Below are 26,210 nucleotides of genomic sequence, written 5' to 3' on the forward strand. Positions count from 1 at the left end.
TAATAATAATTTTTCTGAGGAAATAAAATTAGAAAATTTTTATGATAGTTGTGTGTCAGATAATTATTAACGGTAAATCCTGAGTATGCTATTATTTTAAGACATTTTTCTTTAAAAAAAGTGGAATATGAAATTTGAAAGATCTAAAACAAAATAGATCCCATCGTTGTCCCGTTATGAGCATAGCTGGAAAAGTTGTAGAATAGGTGACAGCTTTCTGTGAAAAATTATGAGGAAAATCGATCAGTACGTGTTTTTTATAAATCGACAATCTATACTTAAGAATTAAAATTCCAATAGAAGCGTGGTTCCAAAAATTTTTTTTGATATTTTTTATCGAAAAAATATCGAAAAACGAAAATTTTTTGACTCTTGAAAATTTTGTTTAAACCACTTTTTGCAAAGTTACAGGCGTTTACAAAAAATCTCTCCATTTTTAAAAATTCGATACTTCAAAAACGGTTAGGGAAAAAAATTTGAAAAAAATCACCAAGACCTATACTAAAAAAAGTTACAATAAAATCCGAGGTCCAAAAGCTAAATGGTGTCCGATTTAGCGTGGAACGCTCCCTATATTTTTCTCAATTTATCTATGAATTGTCTTATTAAGAAGGTTTGCATGCTTAGGTTTCCACTATATAAAAAAACAATTTAATGTAGAGGAAACCTAAACATGCAAACCTTTTCAATAAGACAATCTATAACTTATTGAGCCACACCTTCCATCGTACGGTAATACACAAATTTTATATAGTGGAAACCTAAACATGCAAACTCTCTCAATAAGACAATTTATAGATAAATTGAGAAAAATATAGATAGACCGAACTGAGGAATCGAACCCAAACCACGTCAGTATCGCGCTAAAGTGCTCTACCAGTTGAGCTATCCGGCACTATACTAAACTCATATCTATTCACCTTTTAAACCTTTGTTGGACTTCCACCAATAATTCAAGACCAAAATTAGCCAAATCGGTTCAGCCGTTCTCGAGTTTTAGCGAGACTAACGAACAGTAATTGATTTGTATTTATATAGAAGATAGAAGATAGAAGATAAAAGATATATAACTATATATATTAGACTGTTTCAAATTAGGGGATTACTTATATTTTTTTGATAAACATTGAAAAATCGAAAAGGTATCTTAAAATATGGTGACAGTTGAAATTTGAGCTCTTAATATTGATATTTAGAGGTGGCTATTGATAATTTTCGATTTTTCATTTAGTAACATGGTAAAGAATACATAACTTCCGAAAAAATCAAGATACAAAAACTTCTTCTTAAACATTTTGTAGCAAATTTACTGATCTACAGAAAAAGTCTTTTATGATTTTTGCATAAATTCAACCATTCACAAGATATCCGACGTCAAAGTTTAATAAAATTCAAAGAACTTGTTTCTGCTCGTTCTGAATTTTCTACCATATCAACTAATGAGAATTCAGAAATTCTCAATATTGTTTTTCTATAGGAAATTGAATGCTCTACAAAAAAAACACTCTTATCATTTTTTGGTAAATCCATCTGTTCGAAAGTTATTAGAGCTCGAAGTAAAGTTGGAGATCTTTTTACTTTTCCGGTGAAACTATCGGACTTATCATAAAATGTTATAGAATCTTTTTTGTAGGCAATTTTATATCTTACGAATTACCTCGGATAAATTTTTTATAAATTCTACATTCTCTTCTAGTTATTTCCATTTTAATGCCAAGCTCCTAAAAAAAGTGTTCTGATCGATTTTAAGAGCTCGTCATTAAAATGGAAATAACTAGAAGAGAATGTAGAATTTATAAAAAATTTATCCGAGGTAATTCGTAAGATATAAAATTGCCTACAAAAAAGATTCTATAACATTTTATGATAAGTCCGATAGTTTCACCGGAAAAGTAAAAAGATCTCCAACTTTACTTCGAGCTCTAATAACTTTCGAACAGATGGATTTACCAAAAAATGATAAGAGTGTTTTTTTTGTAGAGCATTCAATTTCCTATAGAAAAACAATATTGAGAATTTCTGAATTCTCATTAGTTGATATGGTAGAAAATTCAGAACGAGCAGAAACAAGTTCTTTGAATTTTATTAAACTTTGACGTCGGATATCTTGTGAATGGTTGAATTTATGCAAAAATCATAAAAGACTTTTTCTGTAGATCAGTAAATTTGCTACAAAATGTTTAAGAAGAAGTTTTTGTATCTTGATTTTTTCGGAAGTTATGTATTCTTTACCATGTTACTAAATGAAAAATCGAAAATTATCAATAGCCACCTCTAAATATCAATATTAAGAGCTCAAATTTCAACTGTCACCATATTTTAAGATACCTTTTCGATTTTTCAATGTTTATCAAAAAAATATAAGTAATCCCCTAATTTGAAACAGTCTAATATATATAATATATCTCGCGGTTTTCCAACGATAGCATCTACAATTCTACACTGATCTTAATGAAATTTAGTATACTTATTCTATGGACGATTACCTTGGACGAATTCGAAGATGAGCCAATTTGGCCAATAAGTGTAGAAGTTACGGTTATTTGAAATTTTGTACAATTTTCAAAAAAAAATTTTTGACCGATTCAACCAGATGTAACTTTTAAGCGGAAAGAGATAGCTTATTCTTGTTTGTTCTATCTGAAAGTTCGCTCGATTGCCTTCAAATTTCACTATGCAGCTCATTGATTCGACCACTTATTCTAGTAGATAAATGGTTTTAACAATTTAAAAAATATTATAAAAACTAAATTTACGCAGGTTGTCACTTCGATTATCACCACAGTTTTAAACGAATCGCTTTGAAACTTTGTATACGTATTACGTGGGTGTCTACCTTGATCGAGTTGAAAAATTAGCTCAATCGGTCGATTAGTTTAGAAGTTATAGCATCCCAAAATTTTCAGAATGTCAAAAATTCATATTCTTACTTATTCTTTCTTCAATATTTGTTGAATGTTATAACTAGTGATGTAAAGCTAAGCATGTGCTCGTCAAATGCTCGTCATTTGACGTCAATTGACCAACTAAAAAAAATGACCGGCGGTCATTTTTTGAATTTAATGTCGATTCCCGCGAAATGAGAATAAAAAATTATTAAAAATTTGACCAAAAAATGACCGAAAAATTTTTGACGGTCATTTTCCATCTAAGTAGTTGAGCTAGCCAGATTTGTTTACTACCGTCAGAATTTTTAGTTAAATTTTGTGTTTGTATTGATCGATATAGTAATGGTTTTAATAAATAATCTGTAAAATCAATTTCAGCAAACAAATTACGCCGGATTCTGAAGTCTAAAAAATTGACCAAAAAATGATCGAAAAATTTTAGACGGTCATTTTTCATCTAAGTAGTTGAGTAAGCCAAATTTGTTTATTTTTGTCAGAATTTTTGGATGAATTTTTTTTTAAATATTTAAAATATTAAGGTTGCATATAAAATAGATTGTTTTTTTTTTTTTTTAAGAGGAATTTTCGTAAAAAGAAAAAAAAATGCTCATGAATTTTTGTGACTGATCAAAAAAAAAATAACGTCAATTGCTCGTGATTTGACCAAAGTAAAAAATGACCGTCATTTCGCATCACTAGTTATAACTTTCGACTTTGTATAAAATTCATCTGAAAGCTCTTCAAATAAACTTTAATTTTCATGCCTATATTTGTGTCTAGACCAATGAAATTTCTTATTTTACCACTCATTAAATGAAATTTTACTAGTGCATTCGTTCTCCTATTTTCAATAGATTCCATGGAATCCTCACTACTGTATTCATTAGTAAATTTACGAAACTGATTGAATTCATATTATTGCTGTGTAACACTCATAAAATCTAAATATTTCAATTCAAACGTGTAAATTCAATTTTGTTTTATTGACAGTTTTTATGACTGATTAGAAGTATGACACTTAGATCTATCATAATTGAAATTTTAACTCAAATTACTTATTCAATTTCGTATTAACTATTAATCCTATAGTAAAATAAAACAAAATACTTTTTCGTCGATAATTTGTTTCTCTTTAATTTTTATTTTCGTTATATAACTTACCATTTCGATAATTTTTTTAATTTTCTAATTTCAATTCTTAAATTTTTCGCATTCAACTTTAAATTTTTTGCCAATTTTTTTGCTCTATAACCTTGAGAATTTCTAAGGATATCAAAAGAAAATTTATTTTGTTATTAATGTTTATTTGAAAGGTTGAAATAAGTAAATAATGAGAAATCTACTTCCATTTCGGCTGCCGAATAGCCTTTTTTTTAAATAGGAAATCGAAAATTGCGATGAGGCGGTTGCTAATACTAACATTGAAAGCTTAAACTTTAACAGTACTTAAATAAAAGATCTTTTTGAATCAGTTTATTATACATGCAAATGTAATAGTATATTTATAATCACAAACCTCGTGCATTTCCGATATTCTTCCAGTATAAAATAAGATTCGCTCTGTTAATGTTGTTTTCCCAGAATCTATATGAGCTGAAATTCCTATATTACGAATTCTATCCAAACTTTTATGCTCTGCATACTTTTTATAAGATGACATAAGCCGAACATGATTCTGTAAAAATTTTATCAATGTATAATTTTCATTGAAATGTTGAAATATAACCATTTTAAATATATGATAAACCAATCGTACAAGTATACAATGAGCAACTTATTTTATTTACTTAAATCATTATACCCTACATTAAACCTTAATTATTAATCAAAAAATTACCAAAAATTTTGATGACAGTCTAGGTAATCGATGACCACAGATTCGTTGTCTAAGTACCAATAATATAGTCATTTTGTTATATTTATATCACGTTTAATTTAAAAATCACTTTACTTTTTAATGCAGTCACGCTGGTGTTATTATTTTTTACTTTTGTCATAACCTTATGAAAATTCAAACCAGTGAAAACATCTTGCGAAGTGGTTCTTACTTTAATTATAAAAAATCGGAGATGTCATTTCTAGAGCATGGGTTGTCTTGTTATGGCTCTACCTAGCTGATACTTGCCAAAATACTCTGATAACCTTGACTGATAGTTGACGGAAATCTACAGCCCAAACTTAACGTCAAGTTGACTGCAAAAAAATGACTTGCAGTCAATTGACGCTAACCTGTCCGCGACTATTGGGAACTGACACGGAGGCGTGGTTTAAAAAACATGTCGGACGATAGTTTACGCTTTTAAATGCGAAACCCATGTGATAGTACAGTAAATAAACAAAATGTTATTAAATTTCATAGATATATTATCTTGGACGAGTAAAAACCCAAAACAAAAAAAATATACATGATCCCAAATAAATTTTATTTGTCGGCTATTTAATTAAATGTAGAATAAATCGTGAAAAAAGTAATAAATATAAGTTATCGTAGTTACCGCGCTTGATATACAAACGTATCATGTGAGAGAAAACTGGGTGCATAAGAGAGATCCGAACGAAAATGTAGCCAACGCTACAAATGCAAGAAAATTTAAAAGCAAAATTGATTAATATCAAAATATATACATTCCACAGCTTATATATTACACTAAATGAAGAACAAATCAAAATAAAAACTCTAAATTGATATGACACTCACACTTCAATCGTAAAATGTGATAATTGAACAAAAATCCAGTTACCAACATGAAGAAAACAAATAGTATGAATAACAAACTCTTAAAAAGTATCTAAGATAAATTTTTTAAAAAAGAGACAATTCACATCACGTCGAACAAAAATTCAACCGTCGGTAAAGTAAATCTTGGTAGGTAACTGACAAACTAGGTAATCAAGTCTTGCGCTATAATGGAATTTAAAAAATTTTTTTATATTTTTAAATTATTATAAAATGCTTAAATGATATAAAGTAATTAATAATAAATTAGTCTAAAGAAAACCATATAAAAAATTTTGCAAATACATAATTTTTTTAATTACATTTTTTATTAAATTCTTTTTTATTTCAGAAACCATACAATCATTTAAATTATCTTATAACTAATTATGTAATTATATTTTTATATAAAGTGTGGAAGTAAAAAATTTTTTGTCTTAATTAAGTTCCAAAAATAATTCTAAAACATTTTAAATTATTAAAATTAAAATTACATTCAAAAACTTATTAACGTGGAAATATTATTATGATTTATAATTAATAATAATAATAATAATAATAAAAGAAAAAGTATTAGTTTGGTCAGAAAAACTTTAAAAAAAATTTCGGGACAAGTTATCGGCAACATCAAAGACCGCAACTATTTTTTTTTATTTAAAACAAATTATATACTTTTGTGGAAATATACCCTGGCTTGAGAAATCCGATTCATTGCAATTGGATTCAATTGGTAATTTCCGATTGAATGCGATTGAAATTCGATTGGGATCGGATTATAATCAGAATCCTTAACTAGTGATTATACACTCAAAAATAAAAATTGACATAAAAAATTTAAAATATCATTTCAAATGATGTGACAACATCGGCACAAAGTGGACAAAGTAAATTGGCGAGCAGTATTAATTACTGAAAATCGACGCTTTGAGTGCCCAATCTGTCGAAGCCTAATTTTACGTGTTGCCAATGTTACTGCCGCTGCTGCGTAAATTATTACCGAAATTTTTTTTTAAAGTTTTTCTGACCAAACTAATACTTTTTCTTTTATTATTATTATTATTATTATTATTATTAATTATAAATCATAATAATATTTCCACGTTAAAAAGTTTTTGAATGTAATTTTAATTTTAATAATTTAAAATGTTTTAGAATTATTTTTGGAACTTAATTAAGACAAAAAATTTTTTACTTCCTCACTTTATATAAAAATATAATTACATAATTAGTTATAAGATAATTTAAATGATTGTATGGTTTCTGAAATAAAAAAGAATTTAATAAAAAATGCAATTAAAAAAATTATGTATTTGCAAAATTTTTTATATGGTTTTCTTTAGACTAATTCATTATTAATTACTTTATATCATTTAAGCATTTTATAATAATTTAAAAATATAAAAATTTTTTAAATTCCATTATAGCTTAAGACTTGATTACCTAGTTTGTCAGTTACCTACCAAGATTTACTTTACCGACGGTTGAATTTTTGTTCGACGTGATGTGAATTGTCTTCCCTGATAGCCAAGTTGGTGAGAAACTGACGAGAAACTTGCAGCGGCAACTGGACACCAAGTTGGCCGCCAACAGTTGGTACCTCCAAAAGTTGATAGACATTTTCTGAGAAAGTTGGTGGCAAAAGTTGTAAATCCAAAAAGTTGACGGTCACTTTCTGAGAAAGTTGGTGGCAAAAGTTGCTTGCAAAAGTTGGCAATCATAAGTTGACGGTAAGTTTCCTTTCAATTGTCTCAGAAACTTGCATTCCAGTTGCGGCTGCATACTGGCGCCAACTTTCTGAGAAAGTTGGCGGTAACTTGTAGCCAAAAGTTGCAAAAGCTGAAGTTGTCGATAACTTGTCGTCAAGTTGGTCGGAAACTAATGAATGACCAACGTTTTCACGATCAAATCGTGTTATCAGGGTCTTTTTTAAAAAATTTATCTTAGATACTTTTTAAGAGTTTGTTATTCATACTATTTGTTTTCTTCATGTTGGTAACTGGATTTTTGTTCAATTATCACATTTTACGATTGAAGTGTGAGTGTCATATCAATTTAGAGTTTTTATTTTGATTTGTTCTTCATTTAGTGTAATATATAAGCTGTGGAATGTATATATTTTGATATTAATCAATTTTGCTTTTAAATTTTCTTGCATTTGTAGCGTTGGCTACATTTTCGTTCGGATCTCTCTTATGCACCCAGAAAACTCCATGAAATTAATGTACAAATTTTAAAAATTGCAGAATTATAAAAACATTATCATAATTAATAATTTTTTACTTGAAAAAACAAAAATAATATTTTCAGTTTTTAAGTTTTAGGTTAAACTTTACAAACGTATCTGGCAATATATAATCGGTTTTTTTAAAATGAAAGGCACAAACTTTCATTTGAGAAGTGACTTTCTTTATTTTAAATAATTTCTGCCATGTTTTCAATTTTTCAACTTTTTCCAAATTATCAAATAAATTTTCTAATAACACTGAACGATCACCAGCCTCCGGAAATTTATAGAAAACTGTGTTTAAATTTTCATTTGCTTTACTCCAACAATTTCTTACTGCACAAAATACTCAATTTTTTTACTTTTTACGTTCTCTAAATATTCCAACTTTGATTTTAATTTTTATTTCTTAATAATTTGTTGTATAAAAGTTGTTGAAGATGTTAATAGCATGCATTTACTGTGTATATACTTGACTGTTGTAAGCTATTATTAGTTTGATTTTTTACCACCAGGCTGCGTGGCCCAGTTTGTCAGTTCCCAATGGAGGGTAGAGGTACCTCTACTCTCCATATATACTCCATAGTTATAACAACAATAGCGACTATTAAAAATGATATTATAAAAGTTAGGTTATATTTTCAGTTAGTAAACAAAACAAGAAACAATAAAAATGGGTTTATTAACAGACCCAAGAGCTGGGAATATGAAAATTATAAAATTTATTTTACAATGGCAAAAACTATTATGTTTTTTGATGTATATCGCAGGTGTTACATGGATTTCACTTTTAGCCCTGCCGGCTTTTAATGACAGTAAGTATTATAAATAACAATCAAATTATTAATAGTTTCATTTTTTCTCAATGCAACTTTCTAACATCTGAGTCAATTATAAAAAAAAATATATTTTTAATTTATCACCTAACTCAAACATACACTGCTGAATTCGGCCATGACTTTTATATATTAGGGTGTCTGTAGTTTCCCAATTTTTATTTCTAACTACGCAACCCCTGCTTAATAAGTTTATACCCCTGATTAAACAACTGAATTCAACCGAATTTAAAATTTTAATTCTGTTACATTCTGTCGAATTCTGCAAAACAGAATGCAACTGAATTTAAAATTTGAATTCGAATTAAACAAAATAAAACCGATTTAAAAATTTCAAATTCGTTTTAATTCAGTTTAATTCGGATTTAGAACCAGAAATTGGAGAGTCATTTTCGAATTAATCAGAATTAAACCGAATAGAATTATTTAAATTCGTTTTAGTTTGGACAAATTCTGGTTTTCCTGCCGAATTAGACAGAATTCATTTTTAAGTTAGGTACCGAATTAGCAGAATTTATCTGAATTAAATAGAATTAAAAATTTAATTCTGTTTAATTCGATCCAATTCAGTTGTTTAATCAAGGAGATGTATAAAAGTTACACTCTATATCAATAAATTTCTTTCCTAAGACGATATTTTATCCATTTAGATAATATGAGATTTTCACATTCTATCCCTCTAATTGTAACAGATATTTTACTAATCATAGTTGGCTTTTTTGTTATTTACCATGATCTTTTTGGAAGTTGGAATTTCATGAATAATATAACATAACATAATTTTTATTTACAATATATGTTTATTAGACTGTTTCAAATAAAGGGAACTGATATTAAAAGGTAGCTGTTTATAATCTTCTATTTTTTATTCTGCAACATGTTGAAAAATTCATAACTTCCGAACAAATAAGGATACAGAAAAATTTACTGAAAAATTTTGTAACAAATTTACTGGTCTATAAAAAAGGTCTCTTATGATTTTTGCATAAATTGCACCATTCAAAAGATACCCTAGTCGAAGTTTGATACAATGCGAAAAACTTGTTTTTGCTCTTTCTGAATTTTGTAACATGTCAACAAATAAGAATTCAGAAATTCTCAATATATGTTAGAAAATTGAATGCTCTACAAAAAAAGGCCTGATTCAAAATTTTCGCAAATCCAATCCATTCTCCGATATTCGCTCCCAAAAATCAGGCTGTCCGAAAATCAAAATATTTCTCAATTCTGAATTTAATAAAATTTTTTTATCGCTTCAAAATTTATATCATCATTCTTCGAAGCTCACGTTGTATAAAATATAGTAAAAAATAATTTTTATCAACTCAAAAAGACTGAATATTTTATTTTCCATCCAACTTATAATTGGACATTAAAAATCAAAATGATCTTAATTTAATAACATCATTTTTCATCGATAATCAACATTAATTTAATCGATTGTTTTTTAACTTCCCGCTAAGAAAATCGACGATTTTCAAAAATTTCGGGAAGTTATTGTTTTCACCCCGATTTTCGAAAATCGAGTTTTCATCAGATGTCGACGTTTTGAGGTCCTAGGAAGCTATTCTGACTATTTTCAGAATGATGTCCGAGTGTGTGTATGTGTGTGTGTGTGTGTGTGTGTGTGTGTGTGTGTGTGTGTGTGTGTGTGTGTGTGTGTGTGTGTGTGTGTGTGTGTGTGTGTGTGTGTGTGTAAACTCTTTGTAACTTTTGAACTAATGAATCGATTTGGATGGTTGAGGTGGCAATCGAAAGAGCTTGTTGGCCTTCAACTTTCCTGAAAATTTCAGATTATTCGATCGAATAGACTCGAAAATATTGGCAAATTACGAAAAAAAAAAAATTTTTTTTTAGTTTTTTATTGATTTCTCAAAAACGACTTATACGATCGACTTCAAAATCTGATCAGCTCTAGAACTCAATAAAACGCGTCGATTGCCACCTCAAACATCAAAATCGGATAAATCGTTCGAGAGTTATCACGGGAGAAAGAAATGGTGAAAAACGGTTTTTTCTAAATATTTTCAAAACGACTGACGCGATCGATTTCAAATTTTAATCAGCTCTAGAATTCAATAAAACGCGCCGATTGCCACGTCAATTATCAAAATCGATTGATTAGTTCAAAAGATATCGGCGTTGAAAATTAAAAAAAATAACATTTTATGTTATTTTTTTCGGATAAATCATAATATAACGTACTAAAATGTGCCTGATATCATACCAACTCATCTTTTTTATGGTTTCTTTTGATCATATAATGTCATCGAACTTGGTTTTTAGTTTAAATCATATTATCAACAAAAAAATCGATAAAACGTAGTTTTTAATATTTTTATCGGATATTTCATATTTTATTGTTTCTTACATGAGTCAAAATTCATTTAAATCTTGATTTTGATCCCCGACATTGATTTCTGCCTCAATACACTTATTTTACTGAACAAAATCAGGAACTAAATTTTAAAAACCGCTTCATTGATGATTTTCGATTCTTAAATTTTCAAACTTCAGTATAACAGGTAACTTGTTAGAGCTTGAAAAGATCATAAAAAAACAATTGAATGTGATAGCATTTTCGAGCTCGAAGAGCTCGAAAATATATCTACACTAATGTTTTCGAGCTCTTTGAGGTCGAAAACAGCGGGAAGTTTTGGGGCTGGCCCGCAGGGTCAATCGACAGACCGATTTTTTTTTTCAGTAATTATGAAGTTCAATTTTAATTTTAAAGAAGTGAGACGTAAAGTAAAATTGAATTTTAGATAAATAGTTGCTTTTTCAGAATAAGCATTTTAAAAAATTATCAATTCAAAAAATAAAAACAGTCTCTTTATTTAAAACAGTCTAGTGTTTATGTTTAAATTTACTCTTATTTTTTTTTTCCTGTTATCACTGATTAAAAATACTCAATGAAAAGTATTGAAAAAGATAAGAATTAAATCCTTTTGAGTACTTTCTATACCCCAAGGTTTTCATCTGGACATAAATTTAATACTTTTCAATCATATTGAATCCAAAAATAATATAAGAATTTTTAAACTTCCGAGGAGTTAAAAAAGATTCAAAAGAATTGATATTTTCAATCTTTCTCAATACCAAAATAGTTCCATATTTCGGGTTAAAACTTGGATTGAAAAAGATTCAAATGAATTAAAATTTTCAATCTTTCTGAATACTTTTCAATAACAAAATAATGACACATTACGGGTAACGTGTGGGATTGAAAAAGATTCAAATGAATTGACATTTTTAAATCTTTTTGAATCTTTCTCAATACCAAAATAGTTCGATATTTCGGATCGAGTGTAGGATTGAAAAGAATTAAAATGAATTGACATTTTTAAATCTTTCTGAATCCTCTTAATACCAAAATAATTCCATATTGGAAGGTATTGAAATGATGAAAGATTGAATTCCTTTCAATACACGGAAAGAATTTTTCGATAAAAAGTATTCTGTAATTTCAAGTAATCCTGAAACGTTGCAAAAAATTGGTATTTTTTGTTTTAAATTTTAATTTTTTGTTTAAATATTAACATTGCTAGACTATGTTTTACTCTATTATTGAGTAATCTTTTGAAAGTGTTATATTTAATCGATTATTGTGAATATCTCATCTTAATCTATTAATTGCTACTCCATGCGATTAATTTTTACTTCCCAATATACCATTCTTTTAAACCCATTAATTTTTTGATGAGAAACTCCTTCTAACTCGAATAAATTTTCTAATCTATGGTAGTAATTTTTACTCTAAACTGCAGAGTAATATTTTAGTAGTCTCCGTTAATCTTCGGTTAATATCGGCTTCGATTAAATGTCTTTTATTTTGCTCGCGACAACTGATATGTTACGCACAAAAACGTAGGCTTGGAAAGAAAGACGATCTCTGTATCTCTCTATAACTTAGTATTTATTTAAAAAAAAAATTGTATTTTTTCTTTTTCAAGACAATACGAGTATTTTTTTTTTTATTCTTTTTCAAAATATTTATATTAATTAATATTCTAAGGCAATTAGATGGTTTTTAAATTTTTTATAGAAATTTCAGCCTATTCATTGTAATTTTTATTGTAATTCAATATAAATTTTATAAATTGAATGATCAACTTTTTATCATGATCGACGAGTAAAAATTGAACTAGAGAGAATTTATTTAGACAGCCGCTAGGTGTAATTTTTACTCGTAAGTATGAGTAAAAATTAATGTGATTGATTTTTACTCACTGAAAGACTAAAATTTCGTAATTCGAAAGTAAAAAGTCGTAATGGCCCAAGATTACTCGATTTAGAGTAATTTTTAGAATAAATAACATGGCAATATTCATACGAAAATTCTTTCCGTGTACTTTTGAATTCCATTTTAAGAATTACAAAGTATTCAAATGATCAAAATTTCAATTCCATTCAATATTTTCCAAAACCTCCGTATGGATTGAAAAGAATTGAAATAATTTTCAATCCTTTTCAATGAGTATTTTTAATCAGGGATTTGTCTGCTTAAAAATTTTCAAACTTCATTTTTATTTTATATCATAATTTTTTAAATATTTTACTTTGAAAGTTATTGTCAAGCCAGCTGAAAGGACATAACAGAAATTCAATATTCCACACACTTTAACTGAAAAAATAATCGTAAAAATTACTGAATCAATGAAACAATTAAAACTATAACTTTATTTTTCTACAGATACATATTTTTCTGAGAATGCATTATTGCCTGGTTTAGTAACTAAACAAAGTAATTTAGATGCTAGCGCAAAACAATTTCACCAAGAACTAGTCAGTGAAATGAAAAGATATCCTGATGGGATGCCTTACTCATGGATTTTAGCTAAATTTAACCAGTTACATTTAGATGTTTATACTCACAATTTCACATTGAACTACCCATTTAAAAAACAGCAGTTCACGGGACAAAATGTTTATGGAATTGTTCGAGCACCTAGATCATCTAGTACTGAAGCAATTATTGTTAGTGTACCTTATAGGCCCATTAATAGCGTGCATATAACGACTGCACCATCAATTGCGTTATTACTTGCCTTTGCTAAATTTTGCAGAAGTAAGTATTTGTTACGATAATATTAAACATGTACTTTAGGGTGGCCCAAAAAAACAGACTATTTTTTTTTCGAATCTCGTATGAAAATTTGTTGGTTTACGATGTTTCAAGAAGCCTCTCCAAAAGTCATCTCGATAAAAAATTTTCAACAGGTCGCTCACGAACTTTAAAAATATAAAAAATGATCGAAATTTGAATTTTTTATTTCCAATTTTTTCTTTCTCATGGCAGCAATAGTTTATATTTGTGAAATCATGACCACGCTGAAAATTTAAGTCCAAACTTTAAATATTTAAACCTCGCTCAAGAATTTTGAATGTTTCCGAGTGCTCTCTTTTGAACGTTTTCGAGCGACCCATAAATATTAATGATAAAGCTTCTCGATTTTTTCACCATCAATTTGCATGACCATGAATGAAAATTTAACCCTACACTGTGAAAAATTCCCATTAAATTTTACTATGGTTGCATTGTAATCCCGAACCATAAGAAAACTGGTACAAAATTTACAAGTGTACCATAGTAAACGTATGCGCATAGGTCCCAATCGTGTCGTCTGCGCATATCGTTTACTATGGGACACTTGTAAATTTTGTATCAGTTTTCTTATGGTCCGGTGTTACAATGCACCCATAGTAAAATTTGTTGTAAATTTTTCACAGTGTAGAAACAGAAATAATAAGTTATTTACATACTTTTTTATTTTTTAATTCAATTTTTAGGTTTTTTCGCTTATTCAAAACTTACCAAATTTTATCGTTGAAGACTGTCCTATATATTTTTGGTTATGCAAGAGTTATATTTTACTAAAATGACAATAATTGAATTATAAAAAAATACAAAAACTAATTCAAAGTATTAGTTATATATTATCAGTTAATATCGAAATTTTCGAGTGCCGTTTAAATATTTAAATTTTGGGCTGAAATTTTCAGCATAGTCATGATTTCACAAATAAAAACTATTGTTGCTGCGAGAAAGAAAAAATTTTGAAGTAAAAAATTCGAATTTCAATCATTTTTGATATTTTCAAAATTTGTGATCGACCTCTCGAAAATTTTTTATCGAGCTGATTTTTGGAGGGACTTTTTGGAACATCGCAAGCCAACAAATTTTCATGCGAGATCGAAAAAAAAAAAAAATAGTCGGTTTATTTGGGCCACTTTAATGTACTTATATTATTTTATACACGGATTAATAAGATTTGTTTATTAGAGCAAAAGTATTGGGCAAAGGATATAATATTTCTTGTAACAGAACATGAGCAATTAGGCATGCAAGCTTGGTTAGATGCCTATCATGGAGTTGTAAGCGGACAAGAAGATATTTTAATACCAGGAGATTTGTCAGGACGAGCTGGCTCTATTCAAGCTGCAATTAATCTTGAATTACATGCAATGAAAATTTCATATATTGATGTTAAGGTACATTAGAAATTTTAGTATTCGTATAGAAAAAAGGGCTTAAAATTTACAAAATCTTGTATAAAATTTTGCGAAACATTAAATAATTCCACAAAATCGTATGAAATATAATCGATTGAACAATTGCGATACTAAACTTAATAATCATCATATTAAAATAGTTCAAATTTTCGCAATATTTTCTTTGTCATCCTCAATAATATTTTCGGTATATCATATAAAAAAATAGAGTTAATTTTTTTATGCTCACGCGAATGATTTAATCTAAAACGTCTGAATGATCTATTCTTGAGTTCACCAATTACTTTGGCTCCAAAAATGCTTGACGTTTCATTTTTATTCGCACACTTTTGAAAATTCATTCTATGATTGTTTTATTTTAATAAATAGATGATAAAAAACTATACTCGAAAATTACATCAGTATTGCGTAAAATACTGAATTGCCACCGATGTAAAGAGGATTTTACAGGGACATCCATATTACGTATAACCATGACTTTGCTATGAACGTAAATGTATGACTTTAAAATTACGTTATTATGATGTACAAAAATGACTTTTTCTATGTAACAATGTGATTTAGATTTTATGTCAAGCGTACGTAATACATAAGTCAACTGTGACGTCATACAAGAGTCATGCTTACATCAATATAATGTGACAAGTTTTTACATTCTACTAAAGTCATGTAGAACGTCAAATAGAACGTCAGATTGACGAGGCAGCCACACTTTTGTATGCATCTGAAATTTTTTTTTTGTTACAAAGTTAATATTAACCTTAAGGGCCAGTTTTTCAAACCGGGTTTATTCTTAATCTAGGTTTTAATTATTATTGTTGGTATATCTACATATTATTAATGTATAGACATACTAGCAATATTAATTAAAACCCGAATAAAAATAAACCCGGTTTGAAAAAGTGGCCCTAAGTTTAACTACTAGAAATTTTTCAAGGTTGTTCGGATGAAAAATATTTGTATGTTTTATTAATTGAAAATGAGAATATTTTTCAATGCTTTATATATTTTTTTACAGGTTGAAGGTTTAAATGGTCAATTACCAAACTTGGATCTTTTTAATCTTGCTCAAAACATGATCAAGAAAGAAGAAATACGTCGATCATTCCAAAAAAAATTTGATATTTATCATAGAAATAAATTTAAAAGGTGGTTGTATTATTTTAATACTTTATCATCAATGATTGTGACACAAGCTACTGGAGTACCAACAGGAAATCATGGTTTATTTCATAGGTATGTTTTGGTTTTTTACATGCAAGAAAACACTTTAAACGTAAATCTGAAATAATAATCCCGGGAGAAAACAGTTCATGCCTGGTGGCCATATATGAGCATGCACATAAGGTCATATATGATCATATATGAAAATTGGTCATGCTCGATCATATATGATTAAAAATGATCATATATTGACGTTCTAATTAGCAAATTGTCTAACTCCATTTCAGAAAATCCTCCATTTATGCGAAAAAAATAAATTTAAAAATTTTTTTTTCATCTGAAAATTAATTCCATATCTAATATATGGACAATATTTTTGTCTAGGTTACTCAAATAATATTTTTTTCTCACTATTACTATCTGAAAATTGCACAGAATCACCCTGATTAAAAAAAATGATTTGGAATAATTCAAAATAATTTGAAATGATTTAAAACAATTTGAATCGACCAATATATAGATATACATTTAATATAGAGCAAATCATGTTTCTTAATCACGGCACCTACTAAAAAATTTGAAGTTAGACAATTTGCTAATTAAAACGTTGATATAATATACATATAGGTTTGACAAATATTATTTAAAGTAAAAAAATAATGGTTTGATTTTACTGTTCATTAAGGAGGTTCGACCGACACTAGGGAGTCAAAGTAGTGTTTGAATTTTTTTGTTTGCTAAATTCTCCTGATAGTTATGAAAATTCATTATTTTAATTTATAATAACAAAACGAATTCATAAATTAATATTTATTACTTATTTAATAAACGAAAGTAATGAAATAGTTTGATTATTTTTGACTCATATGATTTAATAAAAATATTTGACAACAGCGCGCTCTAACTTCTTACACATCGATATTCAAATTAAAGCGGGGAAAATTTATTCCTAATCTTGTCTCTCTTATTAATGTATTTCTATCTTTGTTTTTTCTCTCAGCTGCTTCCGCGACGTTGCCAAACCCTCAATAATATGTATTTATGTCGATGAACGAGATTAGATAATAAAGTTTAGCTTGAATTATTTAAATAATTACAACGGTAACAAGGCGGCTGAGGCAGCCGTTCGGCACGCGCGTGGCTTGGGCGATCACTGAAGTTAAGTAGCATCGAGCATGATCACTACTTGTCTGGGTGAGCGTTTAGCCACACGTCGGGTTCGAACGAAGGTCTCTGATCACTAGGCGCGGGATGAAGATTCAGAGATCGGTAAAATGGGAATTTTATCGATCACTGGAGCTTCACCCAAACCGAACTGTACTGGCTAGGTTTTCTCTGTGGTTTCCCTAGCCACTGCACCTCCATTGCACAAGGGAGGTTGCAGGGCATCACCGTAATGATGCAGTACAGTATAAGCACAAGTCGGGCTACAGCCGCACAACGGAAGGCAGAGGAGGAGAAGTAAAGCAGTTTGCGATATAAAGGCAAAAAGTGTAAAAGGCCGTAATTGCGGCTATACACTAGAAAACAATTAAAAATTAAATATTACAACGGTAACACTATATTGTTAAAATCTTATCATATTCCAAAAATATTCAAGTTTATGGCATGTGGTTTTTTATTTCTTAAACTTGGGAGGTTAATAATGAAAATAATCGAACAAGTCATGACGGGAGCTTATCCGCCATAAGAGCCTGTGTATAAGAACTTTAAAAACGTCATTCATAAATCTTTTTTTCTAAAAAACTAGACCGTGGATCATATTCAAATTTTGAGAATGCACAGATAAAAGTACTTCTTTACATGTATACTAAGTTTCAAATTTTAAAGTTGGAAAATCCTTTTTACATTAGATTCGGTCAAACCTCCTTAACATTCATTGAAATTTATTTATATATAGCTATCGTTCACTAATTATTAATTTTTCTATCGATGAAAAAGTATTAGGTATTTTTTTGGGATTCGAACCTGAATCCCTCTGCGTATCAGTTGAAGCTTATATCACTCTGCTAACCATGGATTTAATAGTCGGGACTATTCAATAAGTTTATGTATTGAGCTTAGAAATCTCAACAATCATTACGTTTATATTGATATTTTACATGGTATTTGAGAAGTTTAAGTTTTCTAATACAGAATAGAAAGTGTTTTCATTTTCGACAAATTTAAAAAATAAAATTCAAACTTACGGTTTCATTTTTTCAACTTCCCGCTAAGAAGATTAAAAATTTTCAAAAATACAGGAAGTTATTAGTTTTCGTCCGTTTTTCGAAAACTGATCATATTTGATGACATATTTACACTATAACGATGGGCCCTGGCTATTGCGTGTCCAATAACTACGAACCACAGTTAAAGAATTTTCCCGAATAAATTAATTTAATTGATAATAAATTATTGAATATAATTATAAATTAAAGATTGTTTTATTGCTGGTTCAGAAAACGGGAAAATAGATCTCAAGATATAGATAAGACTCGTCCTGACCGGACACACGGCTGAAATATACTTAGCTTACGGGACACTGGTGATAATTAAATTCAATACGAAATACAATAAGATTTACACTTTATTTAATCAAAGTTCCCAAATAACTACAAAGTTTCCCTTTTATTATTAAATTTCAATATATAATTAATTAACGAACTGGGCGTCCAGCGACAAATGTATAAATTATACGCACAAATATTTATCGGATGCGGAAAACAAATTGAGTATTAAATTAAGGTCGCGTTGAAGAGAGAGAATATTGTCATACATGAAATATATATATATATATATATATATATATATATGTGTGTGTGTGTGTGTGTGTGTGAATATAAATTTGTAAAAAGTCTTATCTGGTTTAATTAAAATGACGTACTGGTGGAATGGGCCTTCGGTTCATCCTCATACCCTGGGCTCGATGGTAGACTGGATTCTCCCGTAGATTTGTCCAGATTCCTTGGGCAGCTATTTGAAGAACACTCCTCCCAGAACGCACTTAATTATTTAACTAATGGTTTACAAACCAATTTCAAAAGAACCAGAATATTCACAAAGTAATTTATCACAAAAGAAAGCTTTTCAATTAAATTCAACGGGTAGAGTAAATAGGCTTAGAAAAGATGCAGTTAATTAGCTCAGCGCGTGGATACTCGATCGATTGCTTGAATTTAAGCGTTGGACTAAATGACTAGATATAACGAACTTATCGTTAGGACGACTCAAATAAATTGTAATGAGTCCTGGTGCTAGAGTAGGACCTCGCTAAGCGTCCTCAGTCCACTCTAGGTGATGGCCAGGGCCTAAGTCTCCGAGCAAGTGTTTGCTGGCCCTTTTATATGTTAATTTTGGAGGGGAGGAACTACCCTAGTCGTCTAAATTCAAATAGAATTTGATCTAGGTGGCCTCTGACATGTCCCCGGGTGACTGAGGAGTGTTAATTAATATTCAATTATAAAAATAGATGGCCTTAGAATCGATTAGATTTTTGCGCTCGAGTTGTAAAATCAAAACGCACGTTTACAACACATGGATTTTATTTGCACGTACAAATAAAAAAATTTTTATGTCCCTTCATATAGGTTTATACCTGACCATATTTAATCTTACTTGAGTTGAACATAGTGTAAAAAATGTTTGTTTCTTCATATATGTGAAGAATTTTCATGTCTTCATATACTTTCATACCTGATTATATCTGATTTTATAAAAGTTGAACAACGTGTAAAAAGTTTTATGCCTTATCATATATGTTCATAACTCACAATATCTGATCTTACATGAGTTGAATATCGTGTAAAACATTTTTATGTTCCTTCACATATGATCATACATGACCATATATATGATCATAGATGGATTGAATATCGGTCAAATTTTTGTTGTATTTTTTCATATCTGTTCATATATGATCTTATATGGACTGAATATCGGGTAAAAATACTTTATGTTGTATTATATGAGTAGTTCTCACGAATTTGCGAAAAATGACTTCGTATAATAATAAGAATATAATTTGTAATAATTGACAATTTTATACATTAAATATATAGTGCATAAGTAACTTACCTCAGCTGACTATGTGGTCCCCACCTTTTTCGTTTAAATAACAGTAAAGGAGTAACTCATTAATAGAATGAAGTGAGAGAATGATAATATCAAGCATTACCTACAAAAACTAGTAAAACATTAACCTCAAATCGAATTACGATTCGAGGCAAGATTTCTATCCCTCAATACATGTGAAACGGCGTAATAATTATTACAAATGAAATAATTACCTTATATTCAGATGGTGTCAGGCAATGAAATATAAAAATGTAACATTTAAATAATTAATAAAAAACTAGTTGACAACAACGCATCTCTTCGCGCCTTGCAACAATAATAGTATGGCCTCATTGGCAATTCTGCCCTCTGCCAAAAATTTATAAGCGCAGCAACCACGATCCGTATAAAAAGTACAATCCAGGTTTTAGCGAAAAAGTGAGGGAATGATTTTTTTTCTTTGGGACCCAGATAAAAATTAAAGTTTCCAATTATTTCTTACTCGGTACCTAATGAAAAGTGTATGTACTGTTAAATGCACTATTTTTAATATAAGTAATTACTAAAACTAGTCAAATTTATAGAGCACAATAAATTAATGATATAATATTATTCAAATATAGAGTTTGGGACACGATGAGGGAATGATATTTGAAGTATTCAGTTACCTGCCCATTGTTATTGTGAAATTAAAACACCTAACTAAAGTATGGCACGAGCAGCTTCAGTAGTATAGTTTTCGTGAAAAAATACAAAGTATACAATTCAACGTTAATAATATACAAAACTGAGTACGGATACGATTTTTGCAAATTCGTGAGAACTTCTCATATATGATCAAACATGACCATATATTATCTTATGTGACTTGTATATAAGTTAGAAGAAATTTCTTTTATATGATTTTATATGGTCATATTTAATTAGATGTAGTCCCATATGAACTTTTTTTCCCGAGAAATACTTTTTTTTAAGGTATGGTATTGAAGCAATTACTCTGGAAGGTTTCGAAAGAACAGATAGAGGAAATGAAGCAAATTTTAATCAAGTCGGCAAAGTTGTTGAGAGTATTATTAGATCGTTAAATAATTTACTCGAACGTTTTCATCAGTCATTTTTTTTTTATTTATTGCCATCAACTGATCGATACATTTCTATAGGTAAAATTATTTTTAATATATTAAAAACTAAGTTCCAGTTTTCTAATCATTAGAATACCAAAATTAAATTCAAATATTTTTACTTCTTATCAAGGACTATATATGCCATCATTAGTATTAATTGTTGGCAGTTTATTTATAAAAGCATTTTCTATGTGGTTAAAATTACAAGATATACCAGTAAATACTGACAATAGTTGGAGTAAGACTAGTAAAGTCAGTCAATGTATAGACAACGAAGAAAAATCAGCAGAAGATTTTCAAGTGGGAAATATAGCATCAGAAATACTATGGTGTCATTTATTTGGTGTAGCAGTGATGTCTTCACCAAAATTGGTAACATCATTGGGAATGCAGTTCTTTAATTTACAAACTGAGGATTCAATTTATTATGGATTTTTTACAATGACATTACTTATGTTAATGTGGTTTTTCTTTGTTAAAAGGTATGTGGACAGAAAAAAGTCATTGATCAATAGTTTCTAACAAAAAATTAATACATACTTAAAATTATATAGTCGAGTTTTTATAAACAATTACATCCACAGAATATTTATGAAGTATAAAAAGCTTCCAGTGAAGTTTATTAAGCCGTTGCAGTCACACCTCCAAATAATAACGTTTAGGTCACATGGGGTCCAACGAATCTCACGCAGAAAAACAGTTTCTATTTGCATCCTATTTGAGTTAATTTAAATCTTACGCCAAACTTTAATTTAACATTCCCTCTAAGTAATTCAATAGTTTTTTTTTTTTTTTTTTTTCAAGATATTGAAATAGTTCAAAAATAATATAGGAATAAAAACTCTCCAAATCCGACTTTTTTTATAAAAAAGTTTTGTTTTTTTACTCCCCTCAAAAAAATTTCGATTTCTGTTCTATGTCCTCAAAAGTTTCTTGGCTCAAGAAAAATTTCTTTCAGCCAAACAATTTTTTTTTTCTGTGTATCTGCAGCAAAACACATAAGTAGAAAAAAACAGTGACGTCAATCGAACTTAAAATCAGGTTTGCTCAAGCCTCGAACAAGATTGTTACATGAGTAGATTTATTTTGAAATTTAAACTTAAGTATCTTACTTAATCTTGTGAAATTAGAAAAATTTGTTTATTCATAAAAAATAATATAAAGAAACGATGTTTTCATTAGAAAAAATTATTTATTATATTAATCACATTATGAAAAAGAATGGCATTTAATTAGACTCTATAGAAACGACGTCTTCTGTTTCCGATCCATATTCATTAACAAGCTCATTATTATCCTCCTTCACAACGACTCCTTCGACGACTGACGATACTTTGAGACCGAAAATTACATCTATGTATATATTAGGGTGCTTCGCTTCCGGCGAAAGTATTTTTTTCGTTGCTCATCAAGCAAAATATTGTTTTTTATGCTGAAACAAAAATTCCTGCCAAGTTTAAGCTCTTTATTCCAATATTAAGTACTTTCCATTTGATTTCAAAGATTTCCCATTTGAAATTCACGTAAATTAAATTACGTTTTTTTTAACTTTTTAATACTCGGCTGCGTTTTATGATATCAACACAGTTTTGGTCGCAAATTGTAGGGCATTTGATGTTCTTCGAAAATGCCCGAAGTAACTTAGCTGTAATTCAAGCTGTTTCACTTGTATCCGCTGAGGAAGTCATTTTTCCTATGAAATTGACCTTTATTGGCTTGCAGAACGTAAACCAATGAATGCACACCAAAAATGTAAATGGGAATAATATAGAAAATTTTATCCCCTTCAAAAAAAATCCTACGAGTTAAGTCGCTAAAGTCCATAGTTTCTGAGTTATAGTGACTTTAACAATTTAAAAAATAAAATATCAATTGTCATTTTTTTTTTGTTTTATATTATATTTTTCAAATTATTAAAATTACTATAACTCGGAAACTATGGACTTTAGCGACATAACTCTTAGGACTTTTTTTGAAGGGAATAAAATTTCCTATAAAATTCTCATTAACATTTTTAGTGTGCATTCAATGGTTTACGTTCTGCAAGCCAATGAAGGTCAATTTCATAGGAAAAATGACTTCCTCAGCGGACACACGTGAAACAGCTGGAATGACAGCTAAGTTACTATGGGCACTTTTGAAGAACGCCAAATGCCCTACGATTTGCGACCAAACCCGCGTCGATATCATAAAACGCAACTGAGTATTAGAAAGTTAAAAAAAAAGTAATTTAATTTACGTGTATTTCAAATGGGAAATCTTTGAAATCAAATGGAAAGTACTTAGGATTGGAATAAAGAGCTTAAACTTGGCAGAAATTTTTGTTTCATCATAAAAAACAATATTTAGCTTGATGAGGAACGAAAAAAATACTTTCGCTGTAAACGAAGCACTCTAATATATATATTATAACCATTATCTACTGCAATATCAGCTCATGATATCAATAATTATAATTAAACAAAAAAAAACACTTTATTCCACAAAAATTTTTAAAATTTTGTCTAACTATGGACAAACTGGGTCTACAGAACCCCACAAAAAAAAGCGTCCGCACAAATCCGGGTTTGCAGGTTAAATGACGCCATAGATACCTTAAGACATGTAGAAGTTTGCTGTATTACGTTCAGAGAACAAAAGGTTTCACAACAAGTCTTATTTCAATAGGACGTTCTAAACGTAAAATAGTCCCAAAGTTTGGCTGGGGTCCACTGAACTCCATGTGACCGCAACAAGTTAAAATGAAAAATTTAATTCATACTTGAAAATAATTTTTAAAAATTAAGTTAAACGCACAAGTACATAACATTCTTGATTTACAAAATTATTATTTTATTTTTTTTTTGCTGTATAATGAAAAATCCTATACTTAATATTGCCACTAATTAATAAAAAAAAAGTTAATTAAAATATTAAATTAATTTTAGGTCATCAAAATACGACAATACATCACTTATATGTGTTGTTGTGCTGGTAGAATTGGCTACAACTTTAATGTGTATTGGAATGCATAATTTTTCATTCGCATTACTCACAAGTATTATTTATGTTCCAATTATTCTTCTTATTAATCCAAAACAAGAACCAAGCTTCAAATATCGTAAATTATTATATATTTTTTGGACATTATTACATCCATTTGTAATTGTCTCTGTGATTGTTATGGGATATACTTATTTTCATTTTTCTGAAGATTCAATTATGGAAATTCTAGAAAAAGGAATAAATGCTTCGAAAAAATCATTTGTATTTAGTATTATTGATTCTATGATTTATGGAAATTGGTTATACAATATAGGAACTAGTGTATTACTTCCAATTTGGCTTTTATTATCTAATGTAATTGCAGCTAATACGGTAAATTATTAAACAACATTCTAATAAAACAATTAAGAATTCATAAGTATGTTTCAGCTATGATAATAAATTTAATAGCACATCTTCCATTATCCACTACTTCCTACCCGCTCATAACAGTTTTTTTAGTCAAGCACCGATTGACTTTCAATGAGTTTTAATCGGAAAGATCCGAATGAATCCGATTGAAAGTTCATCAGAAATCGAAAAGTTAAGGTTGTTTGGACAGTACCCCGTAAATCAAAATAAAATCTAAATTTTTTTTCCCCAAAAATTGAAAATCTAATTATATATATTCATTATTTAAATTTAGACTGTACTTATCATTATTTTCGAACGGATTAATTCATTAATTTAACTAATATAAATAAAAAATGAAATACTTTTGACTCAAGTATTTTTTTTCATAATGTAGATCTGACAGCGTCGCTTCGAACAGGTGTTCACGTTGATCTAGCTGGAAAATGTTCAGCTGAATTTTATTTATTCCGAAGAGTCAAAAATTCAATTTAAAAAATTTACAATAAATTTAAAAATGAGTAATAGAAATTATTTTTACTCACTCAAAATTATTTTACTCCTGTTTATTATGTATAATATTTTTTATTAATATGTTAAAAATTATTTGTTTCATTTTTTCAGATTACCGCAATTACAAATTTAAAAATAAAATTAAAAATTGTCATAAAATATGATATGCATCTGCAGAAATAATCAGTTATGTTTTTAATTTTAAAAGTTAGCGCGTTTTATTTCTTGAGACATTGCCGCACTCATCTGAGTCACGTGACTAAATTATTTTTCATCATGGTGGGTGAATATTTTTGTGAATTTTCTATGCTTCTTATTAAAATATCTTTAAAATCATTCGTCAGAACACTTCTTAACTATTTTTAACGTATTCTATATTTGTCAATTATTGAAGAGGAACGTTTTTTGTTTTTTTATCTTTATAAGGAGCAACTACATAACTCGATACAAGGGAATTTCATCCACGTTTCCTATACTCTGTATGTTAAATTACGATATTTCAATAATTAATAACGCGAAAACTATTCGTCAGATGTACCTAAAGAAATTATTTTATACGTATTTGATATAAATTAATAACATAATAAAAATTCAGATTTTTATCTAAATGTCGCAGTAATGTCCGAACAACCTTAATTGGAAAAAATATATTATTTTTTGATTGAATCTAATTAAAAAATTTCAATCGGAAAATAATAAAATCATAAATTTCTTATTTTCTAATTTAATCTGTGTAAAACATTTCAATTGGATACTTAGAACGTTGCCGAGCAACTCTGATTGAATGTTTGTTTCCGATGAAATCTGATAGAAATCCGATTG

General features: G+C 28.7%; 2 protein-coding genes across 5 annotated transcripts in view; one reads left to right on the forward strand and one right to left on the reverse strand.

Annotated features, from left to right (window-relative positions):
* The window catches only part of LOC103574345 (elongation factor G, mitochondrial), a 44,649-nt gene extending 39,662 nt beyond the window's left edge, over positions 1-4,987 (reverse strand). The window contains exons 1-2 of the mRNA XM_008553775.3: positions 4,726-4,987; positions 4,405-4,563 (exon numbers count right to left, since the gene is read on the reverse strand). Of these exons, the coding sequence (XP_008551997.1) occupies positions 4,405-4,563; positions 4,726-4,797 (231 nt within the window). The 5' untranslated portion in view covers positions 4,798-4,987. The remainder of the gene's footprint in view (positions 1-4,404; positions 4,564-4,725) is intronic.
* A 2,548-nt stretch (positions 4,988-7,535) lies between these two features.
* On the forward strand, positions 7,536-24,903 carry LOC103574344 (glycosylphosphatidylinositol anchor attachment 1 protein). 4 transcript variants are annotated; one of them, XM_053740148.1, is made up of 8 exons: positions 7,536-7,639; positions 8,474-8,643; positions 13,358-13,732; positions 14,948-15,156; positions 16,196-16,413; positions 21,352-21,536; positions 21,631-21,982; positions 24,428-24,903. In XM_053740148.1, exons 2-8 carry the CDS (start codon positions 8,502-8,504, stop codon positions 24,867-24,869), a joined length of 1,923 nt encoding a protein of 640 aa, XP_053596123.1. In that variant the 5' UTR covers positions 7,536-7,639; positions 8,474-8,501; the 3' UTR covers positions 24,870-24,903. The 4 variants fall into 4 exon arrangements, with proteins under 4 accessions (XP_053596123.1, XP_053596121.1, XP_053596122.1 ...); XM_053740146.1 differs by having other exon boundaries at positions 7,626-7,712; XM_053740147.1 differs by lacking the exon at positions 7,536-7,639 and adding an exon at positions 7,721-7,825.
* Positions 24,904-26,210: the final 1,307 nt, after the last annotated feature.

Source organism: Microplitis demolitor, chromosome 6 (assembly GCF_026212275.2).
Source record: "Microplitis demolitor isolate Queensland-Clemson2020A chromosome 6, iyMicDemo2.1a, whole genome shotgun sequence".
In the NCBI taxonomy this organism is placed as follows: domain Eukaryota; kingdom Metazoa; phylum Arthropoda; class Insecta; order Hymenoptera; family Braconidae; genus Microplitis; species Microplitis demolitor.